Genomic DNA, 17,162 nt, shown 5'->3' with positions numbered 1-17,162 from the left:
TTAGTCAGCCTCTGGTAGTGACCCACCCTGTCTGGTCTGATGTTAGTCAGCCTCTGGTAGTGACCCACCCTGTCTGATGTTAGCCTCTGGTAGTGACCCACTGTGTCTGATGTTAGCCTTTGGTAGTGACCCACCCTGTGCGAGGTCAGTCAGCCTCTGGTAGTGACCCACTGTGTGCGAGGTCAGTCAGCCTCTGGTAGTGTCCCACCCTGTGTGAGGTCAGTCAGCCTCTGGTAGTGACCCACCCTGTGCGAGGTCAGTCAGCCTCTGGTAGTGACTCACCCTGTGCGAGGTCAGTCAGCCTCTGGTAGTGTCCCACACTGTCCAAGGTCAGTCAGCCTCTGGTAGTGACCCACCCTGTGCGAGGTCAGTCAGCCTCTGGTAGTGACTCACCCTGTGCGAGGTCAGTCAGCCTCTGGTAGTGTCCCACACTGTGCGAGGTCAGTCAGCCTCTGGTAGTGACCCACACTGTGCGAGGTCAGTCAGCCTCTGGTAGTGTCCCACCCTGTCTGATGTTAGTCAGCCTCTGGTAGTGACCCACCCTGTGCGAGGTCAGTCAGCCTCTGGTAGTGACCCACCCTGTGCGAGGTCAGTCAGCCTCTGGTAGTGACCCACCCTGTGCGAGGTCAGTCAGCCTCTGGTAGTGTCCCACTGTGTCTGATGTTAGCCTCTGGTAGTGACCCACCCTGTCTGATGTTAGTCAGCCTCTGGTAGTAACCCACTGTGTGCGAGGTCAGTCAACCTCTGGTAGTGACCCACTGTGTGCGAGGTCAGTCAGCCTCTGGTAGTGACCCACTGTGTGCGAGGTCAGTCAGCCTCTGGTAGTGACCCACACTGTGCGAGGTCAGTCAGCCTCTGGTAGTGACCCACTGTGTGCGAGGTCAGTCAGCCTCTGGTAGTGACCCACCCTGTGCGAGGTCAGTCAGCCTCTGGTAGTGACCCACTGTGTGCGAGGTCAGTCAGCCTCTGGTAGTGACCCACTGTGTGCGAGGTCAGTCAACCTCTGGTAGTGACCCACTGTGTGCGAGGTCAGTCAGGCTCTGGTAGTGACCCACTGTGTGCGAGGTCAGTCAGCCTCTGGTAGTGACCCACACTGTGCGAGGTCAGTCAGCCTCTGGTAGTGACCCACTGTGTGCGAGGTCAGTCAGCCTCTGGTAGTGACCCACCCTGTGCGAGGTCAGTCAGCCTCTGGTAGTGACCCACTGTGTGCGAGGTCAGTCAGCCTCTGGTAGTGACCCACTGTGTGCGAGGTCAGTCAGCCTCTGGTAGTGACCCACTGTGTGCGAGGTCAGTCAGCCTCTGGTAGTGACCCACCCTGTGCGAGGTCAGTCAGCCTCTGGTAGTGACCCACTGTGTGCGAGGTCAGTCAGCCTCTGGTAGTAACCCACCCTGTGTGAGGTCAGTCAACCTCTGGTAGTGTCCCACCCTGTGTGAGGTCAGTCAGCCTCTGGTAGTGACCCACCCTGTGCGAGGTCAGTCAGCCTCTGGTAGTGACCCACCCTGTGCGAGGTCAGTCAGCCTCTGGTAGTGACCCACCCTGTGCGAGGTCAGTCAGCCTCTGGTAGTGACCCACCCTGTGCGAGGTCAGTCAGACTCTGGTAGTGACCCACTCTGTGCGAGGTCAGTCAGCCTCTGGTAGTGACCCACTGTGTGCGAGGTCAGTCAGCCTCTGGTAGTGACCCACTGTGTGCGAGGTCAGTCAGCCTCTGGTAGTGTCCCACCCTGTGCGAGGTCAGTCAGCCTCTGGTAGTGACCCACTGTGTGCGAGGTCAGTCAGCCTCTGGTAGTGACCCACCCTGTGCGAGGTCAGTCAGCCTCTGGTAGTGACCCACTGTGTGCGAGGTCAGTCAGCCTCTGGTAGTGACCCACCCTGTGTGAGGTCAGTCAGTCTCTGTCTCTGTCAGACTGGGGAGAAGTAGATGGAGAGAGAGAGAAATGTTGAAACAAATCACTGTAATATGATGGGAAATAACATCAAGACATTTGTAGCTGTAGATTCTTATGCTTTTTATTACTATTCATTTTAAAAAGTCATCTGTCTACCAGAAGTGGTTCAATAGATGGTGATTCCCAGAGATTTTCTTTATGAGTTCACAGGCTACAAATCCCTCATTCACCTGTATAGATCTCCAAGTTAGTTTTAATGAGTGTGATCTTTTGAAAAAAATTTAATCAGTTTTTGTTTTTTTACCCCACCTTAGAAGTTAACCTTTCCCGTACGTCGCCTAAAATTTTGCGCGCCGTACGTCGTGGGTGTGCAGAAACCCATGGTTTCTAAGAAGGAATGACCCCTCGCTGTACGTCGTGGGTGTGCAGGCACCCATGGTTTCTGTGTACGAACTAACCCTTCGCTGTACGTCGTGGGTGTGCAGGCACCCATGGTTTCTGTGTACGAACTAACCCTTCGCTGTACGTCGTGGGTGTGTAGGCACCCATGGTTTCACTGAAGAAATAAGACCTTGCCGTACGTCGTGGGTGCACAGTAACCCACACCTGTCCGTAAAGCAAATTTGACTTTTCTTCAGCAGACTTGCATGCGCAGTTTCCACTTGTGCGTGTAGGCTATTTACTCCAGTGCTTGACCAGGCGCATTGTGAATAAGTTTTGCCCGTGAGAAGAGAATGTTGTTACTTACAAAAAACGGTTTGTTTTTGTTTTTTGGGGTTTTTTTTTTGTTTTTTTTTTGTGTGTGTGTGTGTGTTGTTTTTGTTGTTGGTTTTGTTTTGTTTTTAGCGGCTACACGCCCATCCTCTTTCGGTCAAGGCAGATGCCCTAACATAGCAGCAACAGCCTGGTATCAGTCCCCCCTTCCCTTGGCCTAGATCTCGGCATTCCTGGCTGGCTGGCTGGCATTTTTTTTTCTTTCTTTTTTTTAGCCATAGTCGGGTTTTCTCTACTTTGAACAGATTAGGATAAGAATAAAATTTCTATATCAACTATCTTTCTTTTTTTAGCCATAGTCGGGTTTTCTCTACTTTGAACAGATTAGGATAAGAATAAAATTTCTATATCAACTAGATTTTAGATCAATTGATTTCAGACTTACAAAAATATCCAGTTCTTAGAAAGGCACTTTAATTCCAACTAGATAAAAAGCTATCAATCAGTTGCTCCCGATCATTCTCTACAAGAAAAACAGTTCATTCAATATTGTTGAAGATATCTAGTGCAATAAATATTGTTTTCTGAAATTAGTTACAACTTTAGAGTAAAACTTGCCGCAGACTTGAACCGGGATACGATCAACAAAAGACAAGGTCACTCTCATCTCTCTCTGTAGCGAGCCCAAGTGACGTCATGTCGACAACGCGTGGCGCGCAAGCTTTGCATGGGTGGCTCCACACCCACGACGTACGGTGTGCAAGGTTTATTCTTTGGGAGTATGGGTGTCGTCACACCCACGACGTACTGGGACATTAATTGATTAATAACTTCTTTGTTTATGTATAAAAGAAAATAATGTTCAGTGGATATGTAGTAAACTATATTATGGACAAAGTCATGAAATTATGTGGAAGTGGCTTCAATATTACTTGAGTTACAGAGCAAAAACACTTGTCTGGGTGATTTCACACCCACGACGTACGGGAAAGGTTAAAGGCTTCTGTTTTTGGGTATGTGCATGCTGGGTATGTTCATGTTTCCAAGGCCCATTGAACGCTGACATAGATTATGTGATCTTTAAAATCCCTAGGCTGCCTATATGATGAGATAAATCATCATGGCAAGCATGTACGCTTCGCTGCCACAATGACGAGATAACTCGTCATCGAAATATTCTAATTTTTCCCTGCTTTGCATTCAGTTCGTTGACAAAAATGCTGGTAGCTTTAGCTTGGGGAATCTTTCTGGATTCTCTCAAGGCCTGACTGAGCACGTTGCGTTACGCTGCTGGTCAGGCATCTGCTTGGCAGATGTGGTGTAGCGTATATGGATTTGCCCGAACGCAGTGACGCCTTCTTGAGCTACTGAAAACTGAAAAACTGAAACTCTGGATTCTATTCATAGCTAGAAACTCCATCTACGTCATGAGGCAGTCCTTTATTAGAACGTTTTGGTTGGGTTACTGTCCCAGTGTTTGCCTGGCTCCTCTCCTCGCTCGCTCAACAAAATGTCGGACTGACGCCGTGCTCAAGACATGTGATCGTAGCGAACTAAATCAACCAAGATTGCTTTCTTTTGCTGATGCTCAGAAAGAATTGAAGCGTAAACTCGAAGAAGACAGTGATGAACATTTATAGGATGATTTGAGAGAAAATAAAGGGAGCAATCAAGAGAGCGGCCAAGATACCACTATCAGTGAGTGATGCTGGCTGTGCAAACCTTAGCAGACGACAAAAAGTGACTGAATTATTAGCAGGGCAGTGTGAGCAATTTTCTTGGCACTCAGCCAGTGTGGTCTGATGAGAACTGGATAAAGTGACCGTGTGAGAGGGGTGAAGAGGAGGGGGGTAGAGACTGAGGGGGCGTGGCTTCTCATACACATTATCACTTGGAGAAGTCACAATGCATTGTATATCTATCTCTTTTTTTATTTTTTTTTATTGTGGTTGTTCTAGTATGATTTTGTGTATGCAGATATCCATTTGCCCAGAAAATATGATATTTTAGTGCAAATTACCTGACTAATGTTAGTAATGAACAAGTTGAAAATGTGACCAAAAAACAAAACACTGATTTCAAAACAACAGCATGTGACTAAAAATACATAAAATGGGTGAAACATCATGTGTTTTGTGTTCTTAATTCATTTACCTTTCAGAAAATATATACTTTTATGGGTCTTTCTCCAATAACTAAGAGCACAGAATTTTTGGAAAATTTATACCCGTTTTTTTTTTTCACTTAAATCTTATTTTCCTGGCAGTGAAAGGGTTAACATGTGTATTTGATCTTCTGCATGTGTATATACTCAAAGCAAATTAGAGCACGAACAGATCTGCACATGTGTTGACCTGGGAGATTAGAAAACAAAGCACCCTTAAAACACTAGGCGCCGATAGCAGGATTCCACACAGGACCCTCATATTTTAAGTCTGACACTCAAACCACTTGGCTGTTGCATCTGTCATTCCCAGAACTAAGTGGTACAGTAGTTTCAGATCACTCTAACCACTTGGCTGTTGCATCTGTCATTCCCAGAACTAAGTGGTACAGTAGTCTCAGATCACTCTAACCACTTGGCTGTCGCATCTGTCTTTCCCAGAACTAAGTGGTACAGTTTAGTCTCAGATCACTCTAACCACTTGGCTGTTGCATCTGTCATTCCCAGAACTAAGTGGTACAGTTTAGTCTCAGATCACTCTAACCACTTGGCTGTTGCATCTGTCATTCCCAGAACTAAGTGGTACAGTTTAGTTTCAGATCACTCTGACCACTTGGCTGTCGCATCTGTCATTCCCAGAACTAAGTGGTACAGTTTAGTTTCAGATCACTCTGACCACTTGGCTGTTGCATCTGTCATTCCCAGAACTAAGTGGTACAGTTTAGTTTCAGATCACTCTAACCACTTGGCTGTCGCATCTGTCATTCCCAGAACTAAGTGGTACAGTTTAGTTTCAGATCACTCTGACCACTTGGCTGTCGCATCTGTCATTCCCAGAACTAAGTGGTGTAGTAGTCTGAGATGCACTGAAAGATGATGAGTGCTGTGCTTTGTGTGGCTGGGCAGAAACCCAGAGGTGGAGGAGGAGAAGAACAAATCCCAGAACAGCAAAAGCTTCAGGAAAAAGAAGAAGATGGTGAAAGGTGTCATTTCCTCTGCATGTCAGAGCAATGAGGGAACCATGAGCATCCATTCAACTAGTCGTTATGAACGGTCAGTTTGTGTGTGTGTGTGTGTGTGTGTGTGTGTGTGTGTGTGTGTGTGTGTGTGTTTCAGTTTGTATTCTGTAGTTTCAAGCAGCCAGCATCAAATCGCTTGATGCTCACACATACATTGTGTCTGTGTGCACGTGTATGTGAGCTCACTCATGCATACTAGCATGCCTGCTAACAGTGAAATTATACTTACACACTGTCCATTTTATTGCACAACCTTGGACCTGAATCATATCAGTCAGACACACACGACTGATGAAGGCAGGACAGTGTTAAGTGTTTTCAAAACATGAAATATTAAAAAAAAAGTTCTAATTAGTAGTTGGTCATTTACTTTTAAATTGTTCACTTACTTTGAGGAAAATGTTGGTTGTCAACACAATATGATGAATATGATATTCAACCAGGTGCAAAGAATGTTCAGAGTACAGCAAACTTCTTCTTCGTCGTTCGTGGGATGCAGCTCCCATGTTCACTTGTTTGTCCATGAGTGGACTGTTACATGTATGACCATTTTTACCCTGCCATGTAGGCAACCATACTCCATTTTCGGGGGTGTGCATGCTGGGTATGTTCTTGTTTCCATAACCCAAAAAACACTGACATGGATTATAGGATCTATAATGTGTGTATTTGATCTTCTACGTGCATGTACACATGAAGGGGGTTCAGGCACAAGCATGTCTGCACTTATGTTGACCTGGGAGATTGGAAAAATCTCCACCCTTGACCCACCTTGCGCCATTATGGAGATTCGAACCGGGGACCCTCAGATTGAAAGTACAACGCTTTAACCACACGCCTATTGTGCCCGTTGTACAGCAAACAATTAGTATAAAACTGATCTACAAAGCCACACACCTACACACCATCTGTCTGCCTTCCATCTCCCTGCCTTGCCCCCCTCTCCCTTCACACACACTCTAAAGGCAGAATCAAATTGCCAACCCCAACAATTCTTCACAGAGAGAAACAAGGACAAGACATGGAGAGAAAAAGAAGTTTATGACTCAGTCACTATGTCGTTTCTCAGAAATCTGTCACGAGAAATTTCAGCAAGGAAATTAAGGAGACAAAGAATGAACAGATCAAAAGCATGGTTTGACAATATATTTGATAAGTCAGATATTTTTGTTTCTGTTAACATTGTCTCATTTCAATGGTCTATGCCATGTGCATAAAACTAGTTTTGCCATTTAGTCCTACTCCGTATGATGCTAAGATGAATTTTTCAATAAAGGTTTTCTTGTTTCTTGTCACCATCTGTAGTTGCTGATGGGCAGGTGTGGAGCGTGCAAGCGCATGCCTGGCAGCGACGTGAAGGAACTTGTGCGGCGCTCAGACCCTTCCAAGTATGCAATGCCCCGCTGGAGACATGCCCCCAGGGGGCGCTATGTGCCCACGCCTCTCACCACCCTGCACCCAGCTCACCCTGCACCGTTCCACCACTCCCGTCAGTGACATGTCACCACAAGGGTTTTGTCAGTGCTGTTTGTTCAGTATTGTGTTCTAACTATCATGCCTGCAGTATATAGCTATAAGGTCTAGTCAGTGCTGTTTGTTCAGTATTATGTTCTAACTATCATGCCTGCAATATATAGCTCTAAGGTCTAGTCAGTGCTGTTTGTTCAGCATTGTGTTCTAACTATCATGCCTGCAATATATAGCTCTAAGGTCTAGTCAGTGCTGTTTGTTCAGCATTGTGTTCTATCATGCCTGTAGTATATAGCTCTAAGGTCTAGTCAGTGCTGTTTGTTCAGTATTGTGTTCTAACTATAATGCCTGCAGTATATAGCTCTAAGGTCTAGTCAGTGCTGTTTGTTCAGCATTGTGTTCTATCATGCCTGTAGTATATAGCTCTAAGGTCTAGTCAGTGCTGTTTCTTCAGTATTGTGTTCTAACTATAATGCCTGCAATATATAGCTCTAAGGTCTAGTCAGTTAATGTTAGTTCAGTATTGTGTTCTAACTATCATGCCTGTAGTATATAGCTATGAGGTCTAGTCAGTGATGTTTGTTCAGTATTGTGTTCTAACTATCATGCCTGCAATATATTGCTGTAAGGTCTAGTCAGTGTTGTTTGTTCAGTATTGTGTTCTAACTATCATGCCTGCAGTATATAGCTCTAAGGTCTAGTCAGTGCTGTTTGTTCAGCATTGTGTTCTAACTATCATGCCTGCAATATATTGCTCTAAGGTCTAGTCAGTGTTGTTTGTTCAGCATTGTGTTCTATCATGCCTGTAGTATATAGCTCTAAGGTCTAGTCAGTACTGTTAGTTCAGTATTGTGTTCTAACTGTAATGCCTGCAATATATAGCTCTAAGGTCTAGTCAGTGCTATTTGTTCAGCATTGCGTTCTATCATGCCTGCAAGATATAGCTCTAAGGTCTAGTCATTGCTGTTTGTTCAGTATTGTGTTCTAACTATCATGCCTGCAATATATAGCTATAAGGTCTAGTCAGTGCTGTTTGTTCAGTATTATGTTCTAACTATCATGCCTGCAATATATAGCTCTAAGGTCTAGTCAGTGCTGTTTGTTCAGCATTGTGTTCTATCATGCCTGTAGTATATAGCTCTAAGGTCTAGTCAGTGCTGTTTGTTCAGTATTGTGTTCTAACTATAATGCCTGCAGTATATAGCTCTAAGGTCTAGTCAGTGCTGTTTGTTCAGTATTGTGTTCTAACTATAATGCCTGCAGTATATAGCTCTAAGGTCTAGTCAGTGCTGTTTGTTCAGCATTGTGTTCCAACTATCATGCCTGCAATATATTGCTTTAAGGTCTAGCCAGTGCTGTTTGTTCAGCATTGTGTTCTAACTATCATGCCTGCAATATATAGCTCTAAGGTCTAGTCAGTGTTGTTTGTTCAGCATTGTGTTCTAACTATCATGCCTGCAATATATTGCTGTAAGGTCTAGTCAGTGTTGTTTGTTCAGCATTGTGTTCTAACTATCATGCCTGCAGTATATAGCTCTAAGGTCTAGTCAGTGTTGTTTGTTCAGCATTGTGTTCTATCATGCCTGTAGTATATTGCTCTAAGGTCTAGTCAGTGTTGTTTGTTCAGCATTGTGTTCTATCATGCCTGCAGTATATTGCTCTAAGGTCTAGTCAGTGTTGTTTGTTCAGCATTGTGTTCTAACTATCATGCCTTCATTAGAGCTCTAGGATCTAGTCAGTGTTGTTTGTACAGTATTATTTTTTTACAACCATTATACCTGGAGTTTATCACTAAGCTTTTATCAATCTGTTCAGTATTATGGTTTAACTATTGTACCTGCAATGTACCTCAAGGGTTTTGTCAGTGCTGTTCAGTATTATGTTGTAACCATTATACCTGCAGTAAACCACTGGGGTTTTGTCAGTGCTGTTCAGTATTATGTTGTAACTGTTATACCTGCAGTAAACCACTGGGGTTTTGTCAGTGCTGTTCAGTATTATGTTGTAACTGTTATACCTGCAGTAAACCACTAGGGTTTTGTCAGTGCTGTTCAGTATTATGTTTTAAGTATTATAGTATCAGAATCTATAATGATCAGTTTGGGGCAGGGTTTCTTATTCCAGAATAACCTTTCTTAATGTATGTGTCAGTTCAGAACATATCTCTTTTTCTTTGCATGCTGAAATGCTGTCAAGCTGCTGTTGTATTACTGGCTTGAGTGTATTTGGCTAAATATGTTTTTACTTTTCATCTTTTAGTCCAGACTTTGTCAGGCTTTTGTGTGCACTGGACTTGACTGTGGACTTGGAGATCGTGTAGTGTGAGAGAGGAGCTTATGGAAGCACAAATTGTTTCCAGTTGGATGAAATAAAGATGCATTGTTTTGAAGAGGGTAGTGATGATAGAACATGATGGTTAAATCATGTTGACAGTTTTCTCTCCCAAGGTACTTGGTATAAATAAAAACATGTTGTACATCTTTTACTTATGAGTGACCTGGATAGATAGTTAAAACACATGGAATGATCTGTTTGATGGCAAAAACAGCAGAACAGTGATTTGACTAACTTCCTATCCTTTACATTGAGTCAAGGTGATTTGGGAATTCAGTTTCCAAGAACTTTTGGAGGTGCTGAATCTGTCAGTTTGGAGTGTAATGTTTGCCTTGGAATGCCAGTCTACACAGACTACATGTGGTGGTTACGGCCAGGAAGCCCTGTCTATACAGGCAGTGTGTCCTCCCTGTGATCCTGATCTTTGGTGCGGTTCACTTGGAACAGTTCTCACTTCAAGGACACAGTGGTGTAGCAAGTTTTGTGAATGATCACTATCAGCAAAATCAGACAAATGATCTGAGAACAGTAAACACAGACCTTCAAATAGATTTAAAGAAAAAAAAAAGAAAAAAAGAAAAGAAAAGCACCAGCATTTCTTATCATGGAATCTTGCATTCTGAGCAGCTGTCAAACATATAAATCATTGTATGTGATCTGAAAATAAGTGACTGGCCCCTTTCATTGGTCTGTAGCTCCCATTTTGAAGACTGTTTCCTCTCAGATGTGACACATTTTTGTGACGTTCTTGGTTTATGAAACATTTTGTTTGATATTTGTGTCTTCAATTGAAGATTGTTTCTCTCAACCCCCTACACCCCCGCCCTTGTCCCCCCCTCCTAACCCTGATCCATACTGATTATTTTTTATATACTTTTTTCAGTAATCTAAGATTAATTTACTATCTTAAGTCCTCAGTCCTCTGACTCTAGTGACTCCATACATAAAGAATTATTTGTACAGGAAAAGGGTTTGGAATTTGTGGTACAGTTTCTTCTTTTTTAATTTTTGTTGTTGCATATTTTATGTCATTTAAGAGCTGTGATCAGACTGACTAATAATAGTTCCCTTTTTTTTCTCCCCACCCCCCCTCAAAAACCCCCCATTAAAACACACACACACACAACAAAACAGGAGCTGGTGGTGATGGCAGAGACCTGATGAAGGGCAGGTCTGGTTTCTCCAAAGCGTACCAAAGTGGAGTTTACCTGCCGTCCGTGAAGGAGAGTGTGAGCAGCTGCTGTACCCCCTCCACCTTTGGCAGTTTTTCACACCACACTCTGCACAGGTCAGCAGAGAACTGGTCGGAAGAGGACATTCAGTCAGGTACTCTGTACAGGCAGGACCTTTTTTTTTGCTCTCTTTTTCCCCCTTTTCCTCTCCCCGCCCCCATCCCCCTCGTTTTTCTTTTTTTTTTCCTTTCCATTTTCCCTTTTCTTCCCGGCCATTTTATTCAACAATCGCAAAAAAACAACAACAAAAAAACATTGATACATACATACAAGGCCAGTCTGGATGTGTGCATGGTCGTGAGAATTACAGAGGGATTAGGGGAGTGAGTGTACTTTCTTTTGAAGCAGGGTATTTCTTCCCATGCTGCTCTTCCGAGGCCCATGTATAGGTTTTGCACAAGTTCAGTATTTTGTAATGTGGAAAATGTGCAAGGTTATATCAGAGTAAAGCAGGTTTTTATTATTGACTTACGTGTGTGTAAACAAAGTGAGTCTATGTGATTACATATCTACTTTTTACCTAATTCCTTTGATGAATAAAGTGGTTTTCACACATGAGTTTTGAAGGCCTCGCTTTCTTGTTTTCTGCATCGTTTTCTTCAACAACAGAGAATGTGTAAAATTAAGTAAGTTGTGCAGTGACAGATGGAGAAATCACACAGTGAACTATGTTAATTTAAAGCAGGACTGGACGTGAACACTGTTAACAACATGGAGGGCACAGTTCACCAGCAAAGACCGGCCACTACAAAGACTCTTGAATACAGTCTGTAGCAGAGCGGAATGCTGTGTCAGAAGTATGGGTCCAGATGAAATCCACAGAGAAAGCCTAACATGCCAGTAGACTTTCGTTTGCTCTCTGCCACTGTCATAAAAAAGAAAGTCTTTTTAGGCTTCTGTGAAATATTATTATCATCATTATTATGAGCATTTACACCAAGTCTTGAAAATAAGCCCCAGGCATTTACAGATAGAACACATGTAAATATTTAAAAGGAAAAATTGAACAAAAGATACCAAACATTATTAAACATTATTCATCCACCCCCCACACACACACACACACACACCACACAAGTCATAGCACACAATTGTAAATAATACACAATCAAAAATACAACCAACAATTTCTGAAACTGTCAAAAGTACCCAACAAGACAGTTTTAGTTTCAAGGGGGTTTCGAGATGTGCAGACTGATCCATATACATGACACACATCTGCTGTAAAAAAAAACAACAAAACAAAAAAACAAGACAAGATGAGACTATAGGGTCATTATGGTGTCATCTGCCCTAGACACTGTTTATTGGAGATATTTTTTCATTTAAAGAATATTTTTTGTGATGTTTTTGTGGTCTAATGCATGCATGTTGGAGTTTTTGATTTACCAATGCTGCTGTGCAAGCGTATGAATCATGCACTTCAAAATGTTATTGCAAGTTTTCTCCATTTATGAATATATATATTGGGATTTTCCATCAGTTACAAAGAATATGTTGTTGGAGTTATTGTCATGCCTGGCTTGATCCTGAGCCGACTGTGGGCTCAGTTGGAAAGATGGTTACCAGACTCTGACCAGCTCCTGCTCAGCATTGAGCATATTGTTGTGGGATCAGTTGGGAAGATTTTTTTTTCATTTTATCTTATTTCACAAAACAGATTGGGAGGACTTGGATCAGACTGTGGAATGTGACCCATGTGCCTGCAGCTATTTTCTTTCCTTTTTTTTCTTTCTTTTTTTGCTGCCCACAACATATGTCATTGTGTGACGATGTGTGTATGGTGTGACGATGTGTGTATGAATCTGTGTTTAGGTAGTTGGGTGCTTTATGTGCAGTGTGGGTACATTCTGATTCATTTGTCAGTTTGACCTTCATGTCTGTGAAACTGCAAATTATTGCATGTGCATTGTGCATCTGTGTGTGTGTGTGTGTGTGTGTGCATTTCCACACTCGTGAAGTTGTGCATGTGTGGGTGCACGCAGGTTCACTGAGCTTGGCCCATTTAGTCCTTGTTTTTATTTCAATCATTTGCCTGCTGCATATTTAAATATTGGTTTATGCAAACGTCAGGCACCTGCTGCTGGTTTTTTTTTTTTTTTTTCACAGCAGATGTGGTGTAGTGTATATGGATCAGACTGCACACTCTTACGGTCAACCTCCTTGAAGCTGAAACTGAAACTTGGATGTGGTGTGTTGGTGACAGGCCCCAAGCTGCAGGAGGTGACAGGTGACAAGGGAGAGTACTCTGTGGCTAACGTTAACAGGAACGCACTGTTCACCAGGGACAGGAACGTTGACTCCTCGGCCTCCGTACTGTCTGCCCTTAAGAAGAGAAACGTATGGATAGTTACAGCATCAGGGGTCAGGATGTGTGTGTGTGTGTGTGTAAATCAGAAAGGAAAATACAAGACTGACGTTAAGATTTTAGCATTTTGCTTTTGATAAGTCATGTTTTTCCCACTGCTTCCCATCCGCCAGAAGCTGTCACTCATATACTTCTCACCTGTTCACAGTTTATCTGTCCACTGCAGAAATGTATGTGTGCACATGCCAGTCTGACCACATGTCTGCCCATCTGAATGTGTTGCTGTGTGTCCTGTTGATTCTTTTGAATGATTTGTGTGTGTGTGTGTGGTATCGTATGTGGACATACAGAGCCAAGAGAACGAGGCACTGCAGGAAAAGATGCGACAGTTTGTGAGTTCCCTGCCAGGCAGATGATCACCTACATGGCCCCAGCTTACACAGACCTCTGGGTGTGTGAGTGTGTGTTTGTCAGCACAGGGGGCATGAGTTCATGTGTGTGTGTGTGTGTGTGTGTGAGAGATAGAGAGAGAGACTGTATTCATAGACTTGGATGATTGTGAAAGGTACGTAAGTGTACCCTTGTGTGTGTTGGTGAACTTAAAGCTTTTATATATGTATCATTGGAATTCGAAAAAAGACATTTATCTGGAGAGTCAGTGTTCAGTATCATTGCCTCAGACAGCATGATGCACAGTTCACACACACATTTGCATATGCAGATTAGTACACAAAGTACGCCTGAATAAAATGTGTCAAAAAACATGTACTCCATTTTTGTTAAGTATGTACATAGAAGCACATGCAGACTTATGCATGTATATGCAGAACACTCTATGGCACACACACACACTCATATAAACGTGAACACTTGCATGAATTTGCAGACCATTCTATGCATCCATATAGTGAAACAAACATTAAAACCAGGACAGTTCCATTCTGTCAACAACAAAAACCTAAATAGATTAAGTACTGACCATGTATTTCTCCTTTTCAGGACTGAAAATCTGCATTTGCTGGGTCACTAAAGCAGAACAAAATGAATGAATTTCAAGGAACATGCTGTTTAGTATTTTTTGGAACATGTCTGTATGCTGGTACACAGCAGTTCTTAAAAGAAAGAACGAAAAGCCACCATTGTAACTAATTCTTGGATGAAAAGCTGGTAAAGTAATGTTCATATTATAATGTCTCCCATATGTTAATTTTCCGTGTGTATGTGTGTGTGAGGGAGAGAGAGAAAGAGAGAGAGAGAGAGAGTTGGGAGTGTGTGTGTGTGTGTGAGGGATAGGGAGAAATAGAACATTGCAAAAGAAAAAAAAAAAAAAAAAAAAAGGAACATAAACAAAATGGAAGGAAAAGCTAAAACTAAACAGCTGTAACAGTGTGTGTGTGTGTGTGTGTTGTTGGTGTTGGTGTTGTTGTTGTTGTTGTTGCTGCTGCTGCTGCTGCCGCTGTTGCTGTTGTTGTTGCTGTAAGCATTGTTGGATTCTGCGTTTATGTAAGTTTGTGCCTGCCAATGTGTGCGTATGTGTTAGGGTAGCTGTTAGATACACATGTATTGTTAAAATGTATGTACACAGTGTGTGTGTGTGTGTGTGTAGTCATATTTTGGTGTGTGTATGTGTAACATAGATGTAATACTTTATGTTAACAAAGCGTTTTTGTAAAGCACCTAGAGCAGATTTCTGGATAGTGTGCTATATAAGTATCCATTATTATTATTATTATTATTTAAAAAGTTGGCACACAAAAAAGCATTTTATATATTTTTTTTCTGAAATGTTCATTTGGACAAAAGTATGTCTGAACAAAGAATTAACAAGAAGTATCAAAGAACATTGTGAAGTAACAAAGAAGTAACAAGATGAACATTGAAGCAGTAACATTGATTTGCTAAGTCTTGTATTTTGTAGCGCCATAGTGTGGATAGTGGTTATATCCACACAAGCTGTCCATGTATAATTGTTGTGATGCAGGGATCCGTCTACAAACAACAGAATTGTGCTTTTACAGATGGTTTTTTTCTCTCTTTTTTCTGGTGATACACTGATCACACCACAGTTGTGTTCTTTACCTTACATCATCTGAAAATAAATGGTCTCTCAATGGAACTTGTATGATCTGAGTGGTTTTTTCCCCCAGTATACAGTATGGTGTTTGTGTCATATATTTGCCAAGAAGAAAGATTGTTTGTGGAATAAATTATTTGCTCAATGTATTTGTTCCTGTAACGTTCGTGGTTTGTTTTTAAAGTTATTTAATAACTCATTCTCATTCATGTAGGATTTAGGAGGCTCTCAAAAGTCTGACCAGTACACTGGGTCTTTGTAGCGTTCAGGCATCTGCCTTTTTTTCTTTTCATTCAAAAAAAAAGAAAAGCAAATGTGGTATGGTTTATATGGACAAGTCCACACGCTTCCACACATTCTTGAAATTGAAGAAAGGATAAATGAACAGGCAATGAATGATACACAAATGTCCATAGTCACTTGTGTCACAAACACTCAAAACCATGCACATACACACACATACATGTGCACACATGCATGTGCATACATGCATCTGCACACACGCATGTGCACCCACACTTACAAATTATGTCACTTGTGCACAAAATGACACCCATCACTCAAATGCACATACTAATTTTGTATGCAACAGATGGCTGCAAAGTGTGAAATACGTTTTTTGTTAACATGCTGCAAACATTCAGTATATTCAGCAACCCACCATTTGGTCAGTTCCTGCAGTCTGTGGAAATGTGACTGTAGAGTGAAATACGTTTTTTGTTAACATGCTGCAAACATTCAGTATATTCAGCAACCCACCATTTGGTCAGTTCCTGCAGTCTGTGGAAATGTGACTGTAGAGTGATTTTTTGTGTGTTTTACCCTTGGTCACTCCTCCACGCCTTCTTTCTGTGTCTGTTTGCCATTTCTCTTAAATCAGGTAAAATATGTGCAGCTTTTGTTGATTTGGAAAATGTGATTTTGGCTGGAAACACTTGCAAATTATGATGTTAAACATGCTTGACATGTTATTTTTTTTAATTTTTAGAAATTACCTTCAGCTTATATAATTTGTCTATTGTGTTTCTTCTTTGATATTTGATGTTTTTTGCTCAAAGTCCAGCAGACCACACACGGCCACGGCCATATCACTACTGTCCAATTCGATCAGAAAATCAACAGCGTTAAACATTAAACTCTGTCACATCTTGGAGAAAAAAAGAACTGCAAAACAACACAGTTCATGACATAATTATCTTCTTGATAATTAAGCTCTTTGAGGCAAATAAGACTGGGGTGTGCTGAGGACATCAGCCCTATTGTTCAAGTTATCATCCCCATATTAATTATTAGTCAAAAACAAAACAAAAACAAACAAACAAAAACCAAAAACCAATTAAAAATAGTTAAAGAAAATAAAGGCACACACAAAAATACCGGCCATTTCAGAAATAACACTGCGGAGTGGACAACTAATGCCCATCCGACTGTTTACAATATCACTACCAAACTGCCATCTGACTGTTGACAGTATCACTACCAAACTGCCAAAGCAAAATGGCTGAGAAAAGAGAACAGAAATAGTGACTAGACTTGCTGGCAAGAAAGAAAGGTGGACTGGACTGGGAAGGCAGAAGAAGCAGACAAAAGTGAAGGGGGAATAAAGGCAGGAATAAAAAGAGCAATAGAATAGAGAAAAAAATCTAGCATAGAATTACCAGAAGGTAGGGATGCTTTTTTTTTTCTTCTTCTAAACTTATTTATTTATTTCTTTTATTATTTTTTAAAAATATACAGAAAGACCTTAGGATCCCACAAGGGACCTCAAACATGCACACAATGAATAAAGAGAACAACTCTAACCATCTGATGACATTACTCAACAAAAACAATACTCTTAGTAGGGCAGTCAATATCAATAAGTTGATGATAATTCAGCATAATTATTTGGATATGCCCAAGACAGGGGGGATCCAGGAGAGAGAAGAAAGCTTTCCACACGATTAACAAATAGTAAAGA

General features: G+C 41.8%; 1 protein-coding gene across 1 annotated transcript in view; it reads left to right on the top strand.

Moving 5' to 3' along the window:
• LOC143283199 (uncharacterized) overlaps nucleotides 1-14,376 on the top strand; it is a 48,278-nt gene extending 33,902 nt beyond the window's left edge. The window contains exons 11-16 of the mRNA XM_076589375.1: nucleotides 5,672-5,818; nucleotides 7,104-7,273; nucleotides 10,723-10,914; nucleotides 13,027-13,160; nucleotides 13,479-13,579; nucleotides 14,128-14,376. Of these exons, the coding sequence (XP_076445490.1) occupies nucleotides 5,672-5,818; nucleotides 7,104-7,273; nucleotides 10,723-10,914; nucleotides 13,027-13,160; nucleotides 13,479-13,544 (709 nt within the window). The 3' untranslated portion in view covers nucleotides 13,545-13,579; nucleotides 14,128-14,376. The remainder of the gene's footprint in view (nucleotides 1-5,671; nucleotides 5,819-7,103; nucleotides 7,274-10,722; nucleotides 10,915-13,026; nucleotides 13,161-13,478; nucleotides 13,580-14,127) is intronic.
• The last annotated feature ends 2,786 nt before the right edge of the window (nucleotides 14,377-17,162 follow it).

Source organism: Babylonia areolata, chromosome 6, assembly GCF_041734735.1.
Source record: "Babylonia areolata isolate BAREFJ2019XMU chromosome 6, ASM4173473v1, whole genome shotgun sequence".
NCBI lineage: Eukaryota > Metazoa > Mollusca > Gastropoda > Neogastropoda > Buccinidae > Babylonia > Babylonia areolata.
This window is presented reverse-complemented; position numbering and strand designations above follow the sequence as displayed.